The sequence below is a fragment of the Rattus norvegicus genome, chromosome 5 (assembly GCF_021556685.1).
Source record: "Rattus norvegicus strain SHRSP/BbbUtx chromosome 5, alternate assembly SHRSP_T2T, whole genome shotgun sequence".
NCBI lineage: Eukaryota > Metazoa > Chordata > Mammalia > Rodentia > Muridae > Rattus > Rattus norvegicus.
In genome coordinates, this window is record NC_141538.1 from 109,131,894 (window position 1) to 109,142,985 (window position 11,092).

General features: G+C 39.9%; 1 protein-coding gene across 1 annotated transcript; it reads left to right on the plus strand.

The window, feature by feature from the left end:
• Nucleotides 1–512: 512 nt before the first annotated feature.
• LOC148005902 (interferon alpha-12-like) lies at nt 513–1,067 on the plus strand. The gene has a single exon (XM_087551761.1). The coding sequence runs from the start codon at nt 513–515 to the stop codon at nt 1,065–1,067; it is 555 nt and encodes a 184-aa protein (XP_087407887.1).
• Nucleotides 1,068–11,092: the final 10,025 nt, after the last annotated feature.

The window sequence follows — 11,092 nt, forward strand, 5'->3', positions numbered from 1 at the left end:
CAGCTGCCAGGCCACAATAGTATTTCTAATTTAGAAAGATTTTGCACTGCCCTTAACATTTTGATGCAAATATTTATGTACATGGCATAAATAAAATTAAAAATAATTGTAAATGAATTATAATACCTTTTAAATATAACCACAGAGAAAGTTTTGTGTTTGCAATAGATGTACAAATTTCTAATAAAGACTACATATCTATAGAATAGTGGTTAATGACAATTTTAATGTAATTTAAGAGAAGTCATGTAGCATAGCTTTCTGAGGGTGGCAGTGAAAGAGAAAGTAATAATGGAACCCAAATCCTTGAGAAAAAAATTGCCAGAAGCAAGCAGAGAGTGAGGTAAAGAAAGTGAAAAGAGAATTGGGAAGCTAGGGGAGGGCATTCAGAAAGGGGAAAGTTGTGTTTGCCACTATTTAAGATAGATGCACACAGCAGGGTTATCAGAGAACCTACAGGGGAAGACTCAAACACGCTGCTCAGAGAGACATCAGCATCTGCAAGATCCACGATGGCTATGGTTTGTGCATTCCTCACGATTCTGGTAGTTATGAGCCACTGGTCAACCTGCTGTCTAGGATGTAACCTGCCTCGCACTCACAACCTCACAGTCCTGAAACAAATGAGTCGACAGTCCCCTGTCTCCTGCCTGAAGGACATACAATACTTTGAACTCCCTTTGGAGAAGGTGGATGCCCAGCAGATCCAGAAGTCTCAAGCCATTGCTGTCTTGGAAACCCTGACTCAGCAGGTCCTGACCCTCTTCGAATCAGAGGAGTCACGTGCTGCTTGGAATGAAACCCTCCGATTGTCATTCTGCAATTACCTCTACCAGCAGCTCAAAGATCTTGAAGCCTGTCAGAATCAGCAGGTTGGAGTGCAGGAAGTTCCCTTGACCCAGGAACCCTCCTGGCTGGCTGTGAGGGAATACTTCGGCAGGATCACCATGTACCTGAAACAGAAGAAACACAGCCCCTGTGCCTGGGAAGTGGTTAGAGTAGAAGTCGGGAGAGCCCTGATTTATTCAGATATGTTCCTGGCAAAACTGAGTGAAGAGAAGGAATGAGTTCTGAGACAAAGTGGAGAGGATTCTCCTGGACTACAACATTGCATCTCACATTATGAGCAATTATTTTCAATATGTTAAACTCTTTTTGTATCTGCATCCGTTTGGTTATTTATTTATTTATTTATTTATTCATTGATTGATTGATTCATTTATTTATTAGAATGCTATAATGTATGTTAAGATATTTATGCTAAATCTCTTATTCTTTTATTTTTACTATAGCTAATTGTCATTTGCAATTAAATTATTTTGAACTTAAATAAATTTGCTTTATAAGACACTTTGTATTGATTAATTTGCTCTCTCTTTCACATTAATAATTATTTTTAACATTAGAGTCTACACTGTAACTATTGTACAAATGCACACTTTCTAAATATCAGAGCAGAAAGACATATACAGTGCGCAGTTTTTAGACAAGCCCTAGATATTTTCACCTACTTCTCTCTAGCATATAGTATTCTTCTGGATGGATAAACAGCATGCTGTGCAGAAGACAACCAGAGAGTCTTGCTCCTAACATTCCTTAGTCCACTTTGACCAAATATGTCCTGGGTTAATTTAGCACCTGATTTCCTTGATCTCATATACTTATCTTCTTTTATCGATAATGAGTTTAGTTGTTTGAGGTTCTAAATATTAGTGAGGTCATGTAGAGCAATGCAAAACAGATAAAACAATGACTAGTCTGCCTATATGGCACACAGAAAGGGAAAACAAGAAGAAAGTGGGATTTAAACCCACTCCTCATAGCCTCATAATCCAGTCCTAGGAATAAATCCAACCAGGGGAGTGAAATGACTCTAAAATTAACCCTTTGAAACACTATTCCTTCTCTATTTCCGGGACCTTTCCTCTTCCCACTTTCTACTTCTCTGTTTGTTACTCTTCTTCCTCCTCCTCTTTCTTCCTCCTCTGCTTACTCCTCATTATTCTACTTTTGCTCCTTCTTCTTTGAATCACTTGTTGTGCATGGTACAGCACCATCTCATGGAGCATCGTAGCCGCTCTCAGGGGTCCCATCCCTGATGATACTGGAATCTCTTTCCTCCAGCTCCAATATTTTTCCATCGTTCCTCAGTGGAGGTAGAATTGCCTCTCTTTTCCAAGCTGATATTTTGTATGGCTTGGTCTGCCCTTTTGGTCATAGTCACTCACAGTTCACATGAGTAACTATTCTATTGTGTTCAAGAACATGGCTATGCTGAGTCATCCACTGTCTCTGGCTTTTCCAATTCTTCTACCCCCTCTTCTTCAATGGTTCCCGAGGCCAAAATATCAGCTCTTCATTTTCTCAGTGACTAGTTGTGAGTCTCTGTTCATTGGCAGGGAATATAAGAGTTCTGTGGTAAGTGTTGGCCAGTGCAGGAGCCCCCTCTTAGATGGAAACGCTAATGTCAAATCAGGTTTGTGACAGGATGAGTTCAGCGTTTGGTTCTTTGTTACCTTCATGGCTCCACATGCATTTTACGTAGGATCCTTCTGAGAGAAATATTACTGAAGTTTTTATGCAGATTGCATTGATAATGAACATTACCTGAAAATATAGTCACTTTCATAACATTATCTTAGAATGGCCATAGATCTTGTCCTTTTCTCGTAGTTTCGATCATTTTTGCTACTACTGTCTTGTTTAGATGACACATCTGTTTCTTTTTCAGCTTTCATTTCCATGACATCATATCTTTAGTTCAGTGCCACAAACCGACCTCAGGGTTTTCTTTCTAGGAAAGAGAAGAGACACAGAAAAGAATTGGAGACTTTGACCATCAAACCAACACCTCAGCAGAGATGAAAGGGTAAATGCAAGTGTACAGATAGTTGAGACACTCAAAGCCCTTGCTGTTTGTCACGATTAAATGAATTATTCTACCTTTAGACACATCGGACATGGAAGACTAATCACTGAATTGAATATTCAATAATAACGGAGGCTGACAAATATATGGGCATCAGTGTCTTAGACTGAATCTGAAAGTGGAAGTACAGGCAAACGTATATATTATGTATGATACGCTGTATATATGATATAATACCATTAACTATGTATGTGCATGGATGTATGTGTACATATGTGCTCACATACTGCTTTGTCTCACAGACTCCCAGTACCTCCCTGCTGCTCCAGACCCCATCTTACATCCTCAGAGCCCTTGTTTCCCCCTCCCTGATGCAGAAAGCCCCAGTGTGTGTTCCTCATTCTCTCCTCATTCCCCAGGTCTGCTCACTCTACAAATGTTGTCCATCCTTTATATCTGGATTCCTGACTGGAGGTTTTTTGAAAACATATAAGCCCCAGTGAAACCAAAATGAAGGAGTTCAAGGTTTAAATGAAACTCAGTATAAGAATTTTTCTTAAGTTTAGACGATAGACAATGTTCTTCTAAAGACGTAAAGCTGACTGTTTCAACAAGGAAAAGAAATAGAAAAAAGAAAATACCAAAAGACAGGAAAAAGAGAAGGAAAGAAGAAAGGGGAAAAATGGAAGAAGAAAGAAGGAAAGAAAGAAAGGACGAAAAAAAGGAAGAAAGTAAAAGGAACCCAATCTTCAATTATGATAAAAATTTGGAGAAGAGAGCCACCTACTGGCTTGGCCTGAGAAGAAAAAACAGAATCCAATTCTGGGGAGCTTTTCTTTCTTTACAGAATTCAGTTTCCTGGCAGAGTTTCCTCCACACTGAAACAGACTTTTCTCCAGTAGAACTGAATTCAGAAAGACTCCATTCCCTCCAAATGCACCTTCGAAAGGCAAATCCTCTCCTGTCCATATCCCACTTCATCTGAACATTTTACAGGTATATATAAAAAGGAATTCTGTGTCGTTTCCCTCTAGCCTTCTATAACTGAAGTTCTCTGGAGAAGGAGGGGTCTGTGTGCAGTCCCTTTAGTAGGGACTCACAACCAAACTCACGTCCTTTTGATCATTAGGTAAGGCCTTGTGAAACTGAGACAACCAACCCTGAGCTAGGAATGCTGAAAAAAATAGCATCTGAGCCCACAGAAGGGATTCTTTAGCTGCTGCTCTGCCTGACGATGCCAGCAACAGTGAGTTTGCTAAATGCAAGGATCTATGGCCATCTTCTGATATGTGACCTCAAGAGTTTAGGCAACCTACTCCACGATGGCCTGTCCATGAGGTGCAATGTGAATCCGTGTTCCAGACAATGGTCAATAAATTGATGCAGAGTAACACTTCATATGTCTATGGGTAAGATTGTTGTTTTACAGGGGCCGAGAGCAACATATCAGAGACTCTTGATTCCTCGGACTCTTTGAGGTTTGAAGGACACTTGAACAGAGGAATACAATGTGCGTCTCTATGAACAACTGCCAAGGAAATCCCTAGATCTTCAGTTCCCTCTTACGAGTAAGTTTTCAATTACAACCACTTTCTCCTTGAGGTTTTGTTTTGGCCCTGTACTCTGAGATCAGGAGAAGGATGTCTCTGTCTCATTGGACAGTAAACATGCTCAGAGGAGTGGTGTCATGTCTGATTCCTCACAGGGAGCAGAGGAATAGGTAAGGATTTATATATGATGGAAACATACATTGGTAATCTGTGTATTTGAACAAAATCATGTGATATGAAGGTTTGCTGCAGAACTGGTAATTGAAATAGACTTTGCTGGGGACAGCAATTATTGGATAAATGACTATTGGTTTGACTGCTCAACACATGTTAGATATGACTTTCTTTACTGTTTCTTTGCTAACTATTTTTAGTGTAATCTTCATCACTTTCTTGGTTATATAATAAAATTATTATGAAATATCTCCAGGTATCATCCTGCTCAGATAATAAATAATGTCATATTGTGTTTCACCTTTTTCTACTAAACAAAATTTGGGAATCAAGAGACAGAAATACAAGTACTGAGACAGGAGAATTCAGTAAGTGACAAAGTACTGAGCCATCATTCCTGTACACAGAAGCAGACCCGATTCAATGCACACTGAATTCACACAGAAAGGACATGGGAGTCAGGGAGCATCATGTTTGTCCATAAAAACATATCTGTGTAGAGACACACAATGTACGATAGAGACTGCCAATTTTGTCAAGATTCAGGATTGAGAATGTTAAAATGTCCATATCCAGTTCTCTGTGTCTATTATTCCTGAGTTGTAATGACCAGTAACCAGGGATATAGAACCGGACACAGAAGCATCTTACTAAATGGAGGAAGTCCATGCAAGGATCTGGCCACTATCCTAGCTAAATCAGTGAGCTGCAAGGCCAGTGTGAGGCACTGTGAGGAACACAGCTAGAAGAGAGGGATGAGCTTACTTGACACCCATCTCTCTCTTCCATAAACACATGCACATTCAGAGGCCAGCACTAGTTGCCAAAGCACTTGCAATGGTTAGAAGGCTATTTACCCCTTTCTCCTTTCTCAGATGAAGTGTATCAAGTCATATATCAAGGCCCTTGATGCTAAGCACCTCATTTTTTACAGGATGATGAATATTGATCTATTGTCATTCCTTTAGAGGCAACTATCAAATTCGATGAGCACCATTTTTTTTTCTAGATGGTGCCTTATTTCCAGCATGTAATTTTGTATTCTTCCTTACAAATGAGATTTCACTATTATAAGGAATTGTGGCTGGGTATTCTATTCTATTCTATTCTATTCTATTCTATTCTATTCTATTCTATTCTATTCTATTCTATTCTATTCTATTCTATTCTATTCCATTATATTCTATTCCACAGATCAACTTTCTATTCATATACTAAATCAAAGCTCTATTTATCATTATAGGTCTGTAGTACATTGTGAGTCCAAGGCTGGTGATACTATAGCATTTCTTTTTTTAATATTATTACTTTTTTTTAAATTAACTGAAGTATTTCTTATTTACATTTCGAGTGTTATTCCCTTTCCCAGTTTCCGGGCCAGCATCCCCCTCCCCTTCTTTATGAGTGTTCCCCTCCCCATCCTCCCCCTATTGCTGCCCTTCCCCCAACAATAACGTTCACTGGGGGTTCAGTCTTAGCACACCAAGGGCTTCCCATTCCACTGGTGATCTTACTAGGATATTCATTGCTACCTATGAGGTCAGAGTCCAGGGTCAGTCCATGTATAGTCTTTAGGTAATGGCTTAGTCCCTGGAAGCTCTGGTTGCTTGGCATTGTTGTTCATATGGGGTCTCGAGCTCCTTCAAGCTCTTCCAGTTCTTTCTCTGATTCCTTCAACGGGGGTCCTATTCTCAGTTCAGTGGTTTGCTGCTGGCATTCGCCTCTGTATTTGATGTATTCTGGCTGTGTCTCTCAGGAGCGATCTATATCCGGCTCCTGTCGGTCTGCACTTCTTTGCTTCATACATCTTGTCTAATTGGGTGTCTGTATATGTATGGGCCACATGTGTGGCAGGCTCTGAATGGGTGTTCCTTCTGTCTCTGTTTTAATCTTTGCCTCTCTATTCCTTGCCAAGGGTATTCTTGTTCCTCTTTTAAGGAAGGAGTGAAGCAATCACATTTTGATCATCCGTCTTGAGTTTCATGTGTTCTATGCATCTAGGGTAATTCAAGCATTTGGGCTAATAACCGTTATCAATGAGTGCATACCATGTGTGTTTTTCTGTGATTGCGTTACCTCACTCAGAATGATATTTTCCAGTTCCGACCATTTGCCTACGAATTTCATAAAGTCATTGTTTTTGATAGCTGAGTAATATTCCATTGTGTCGATGTACCACATTTTCTGTATCCATTCCTCTGTTGAAGGGCATCTGGGTTCTTTCCACCTTCTGGCTATTATAAATAAAGCTGCTATGAACATAGTGGAGCACGTGTCTTTTTTATATGTTGGGGCAACTTTTGGGTATATGCCCAAGAGAGGTAGAGCTGGATCCTCAGGTAGTTCAATGTCCAATTTTCTGAGGAACACCCAGACTGATTACCAGAATGGTTTTACCAGTCTGCAATCCCACCAACAATGGAGGAGTGCTTCTCTTTCTCCGCATCCTCGCCAGCATCTTCTGTCACCTGAGTTTTTGATCTTAGCCATTCTCACTGGTGTGAGGTGAAATCTCAGGGTTGTTTTGATTTGCATTTCCCTTATGACTAAACATGTTGAGCATTTCTTTAGGTGTTTCTCAGCCATTCGGCATTCCTGAGCTGTGAATCCTTTTCTTAGCTCTGACCTCCATTTATTTTTTACTTTTTTTATTTTTTATTTTTTTAATTTTTTTTATTCTCATTTTTTTCCTTTTTTTAATTAACTTGAGTATTTCTTATATACATTTCGAGTGTTATTCCCTTTCCCGGTTTCCGGGCAAACATCCCCCTCCCCCCTCCCCTTCCTTATGGGTGTTCCCCTCCCAACCCTCCCCCCATTGCCGCCCTCCCCCCATAGACCAGTTCACTGGGGGTTCAGTCTTAGCAGGACCCAGGGCTTCCCATTCCATTGGTGCTCTTACTAGGATATTCATTGCTACCTATGGGGTCAGAGTCCAGGGTCAGTCCATGTATAGTCTTTAGGTAGTGGCTTAGTCCCTGGAAGCTCTGGTTGCTTGGCATTGTTGTACTTTTGGGGTCTCGAGCCCCTTCAAGCTCTTCCAGTTCTTTCTCTGATTCCTTCAATAGGGGACCTATTCTCAGTTCAGTGGTTTGCTGCTGGCATTCGCCTCTGTATTTGCTGTATTCTGGCTGTGTCTCTCAGGAGCGATCTACATCCGGCTCCTGTCGGTCTGCACTTCTTTGCTTCATCCATCTTGTCTAATTGGGTGGCTGTATATGTATGGGCCACATGTGGGGCAGGCTCTGAATGGGTGTTCCTTCAGTCTCTGTTTTAATCTTTGCCTCTCCCTTCCCTGCCAAGGGTATTCTATTTCCTCATTTAAAGAAGGAGTGAAGCATTCACATTTTGATCATCCGTCTTGAGTTTCGTTTGTTCTAGGGATCTAGGGTAATTCAAGCATTTGGGCTAATAGCCACTTATCAATGAGTGCATACCATGTATGTCTTTCTGTGATTGGGTTAGCTCACTCAGGATGATATTTTCCAGTTCCAACCATTTGCCTACGAATTTCATAAACTCGTTGTTTTTGATAGCTGAGTAATATTACATTGTGTAGATGTACCACATTTTCTGTATCCATTCCTCTGTGGAGGGCATCTGGGTTCTTTCCATTTTCTGGCTATTATAAATAAGGCTGCGATAAACATAGGGGCGCACATGTCTCTTTTATATGTTGAGGCATCTTTTGGGTACATGCCCAAGAGAGGTATAGCTGGATCCTCAGGCAGTTCAATGTCCAATTTTCTGAGGAACCTCCAGACTGATTTCCAGAATGGTTTTACCAGTCTGCAATCCCACCAAAAATGGAGGAGTGTTCCTCTTTCTCCACATCCTCGCCAGCATCTGCTGTCACCTGAGTTTTTGATCTTAGCCATTCTCACTGGTGTGAGGTGAAATCTCAGGGTTGTTTTGATTTGCATTTCCCTTATGACTAAAGATGTTGAACATTTCTTTAGGTGTTTCTCAGCCATTCGGCATTCCTCAGCTGTGAATTCTTTGTTTAGCTCTGAACCCAATTTTTTAATAGGGTTATTTGTTTCCCTTCGGTCTAAGTTCTTGAGTTCTTTGTATATTTTGGATATAAGGCCTCTATCTGTTGTAGGATTGGTAAAGATCTTTTCCCAATCTGTTGGTTGCCGTTTTGTCCTAACCACAGTGTCCTTTGCCTTACAGAAGCTTTGCAGTTTTATGAGATCCCATTTGTCGATTCTTGATCTTAGAGCAAAAGCCATTGGTGTTTTGTTCAGGAAATTTTTTCCAGTGCCCATGTGTTCCAGATGCTTCCCTAGTTTTTCTTCTATTAGTTTGAGTGTGTCTGGTTTGATGTGGAGGTCCTTGATCCACTTGGACTTAAGCTTTGTACAGGGTGATAAGCATGGATCGATCTGCATTCTTCTACATGTTGCCCTCCAGTTGAACCAGCACCATTTGCTGAAAATGCTATCTTTTTTCCATTGGATGGTTTTGGCTCCTTTGTCAAAAATCAAGTGACCATAGGTGTGTGGGTTCATTTCTGGGTCTTCAATTCTATTCCATTGGTCTATCTGTCTGTCTCTGTACCAATACCATGCAGTTTTTATCACTATTGCTCTGTAATACTGCTTGAGTTCAGGGATAGTGATTCCCCCTGAAGTCCTTTTATTGTTGAGGATAGCTTTAGCTATCCTGGGTTTTTTGTTATTCCAGATGAATTTGCAAATTGTTCTGTCTAACTCTTTGAAAAATTGGATTGGTATTTTGATGGGGATTGCATTCAATCTGTAGATTGCTTTTGGTAAAATGGCCATTTTTACTATATTAATCCTGCCAATCCATGAGCATGGGAGATCTTTCCATCTTCTGAGGTCTTCTTCAATTTCTTTCCTCAGTGTCTTGAAGTTCTTATTGTACAGATCTTTTACTTGCTTGGTTAAAGTCACACCGAGGTACTTTATATTATTTGGGTCTATTATGAAGGGTGTCGTTTCCCTAATTTCTTTCTCGGCTTGTTTCTCTTTTGTATAGAGGAAGGCAACTGATTTATTTGAGTTAATTTTATACCCAGCCACTTTGCTGAAGTTGTTTATCAGCTTTAGTAGTTCTCTGGTGGAACTTTTGGGATCACTTAAATATACTATCATGTCATCTGCAAATAGTGATATTTTGACCTCTTCTTTTCCGATCTGTATCCCTTTGATCTCCTTTTGTTGTCTGATTGCTCTGGCTAGAACTTCAAGAACTATATTGAATAAGTAGGGAGAGAGTGGGCAGCCTTGTCTAGTCCCTGATTTTAGTGGGATTCTTCAAGTTTCTCTCCATTTAGTTTAATGTTAGCAACTGGTTTGCTGTATATGGCTTTTACTATGTTTAGGTATGGGCCTTGAATTCCTATTCTTTCCAGGACTTTTATCATGAAGGGGTGTTGAATTTTGTCAAATGCTTTCTCAGCATCTAATGAAATGATCATGTGTTTCTGTTCTTTCAGTTTGTTTATATAATGGATCACGTTGATGGTTTTCCGTATATTAAACCATCCCTGCATGCCTGGGATGAAGCCTACTTGATCATGGTGGATGATTGTTTTGATGTGCTCTTGAATTCGGTTTGCCAGAATTTTATTGAGTATTTTTGCGTCGATATTCATAAGGGAAATTGGTCTGAAGTTCTCTTTCTTTGTTGTGTCTTTGTGTGGTTTAGGTATAAGAGTAATTGTGGCTTTGTAGAAGGAATTCGGTAGGGCTCCATCTGTTTCAATTTTGTGGAATAGTTTGGATAATATTGGTATGAGGTCTTCTATGAAGGTTTGATAGAATTCTGCACTAAACCCGTCTGGACCTGGGCTCTTTTTGGTTGGGAAACCTTTAATGACTGCTTCTATTTCCTTAGGAGTTATGGGGTTGTTTAACTGGTTTATCTGTTCCTGATTTAATTTCGATACCTGGTATCTGTCTAGGAAATTGTCCATTTCCTGAAGATTTTCAAATTTTGTTGAATATAGGTTTTTATAGTAAGATCTGATGATTTTTTGAATTTCCTCTGAATCTGTAGTTATGTCTCCCTTTTCATTTCTGATTTTGTTAATTTGGACGCACTCTCTGTGTCCTCTCGTTAGTCTGGCTACGGGTTTATCTATCTTGTTGATTTTCTCAAAGAACCAACTTTTGGTTCTATTGATTCTTTCTATGGTCCTTTTTGTTTCTACTTGGTTGATTTCAGCTCTGAGTTTGATTATTTCCTGCCTTCTACTCCTCGTGGGTGTATTTGCTTCTTTTTGTTCTAGAGCTTTTAGGTGTGCTGTCAAGCTGCTGACATATGCTCTTTCCTGTTTCTTTCTGCAGGCACTCAGTGGTATGAGTTTCCTCTTAGCACAGCTTTCATTGTGTCCCATAAGTTTGAGTATGTTGTATCTTCATTTTCATTAAATTCTAAAAAGTTTTTAATTTCTTTCTTTATTTCTTCCTTGACCAGGTTATCATTGAGTAGAGCATTGTTCAATTTCCACGTATATGTGGGCATT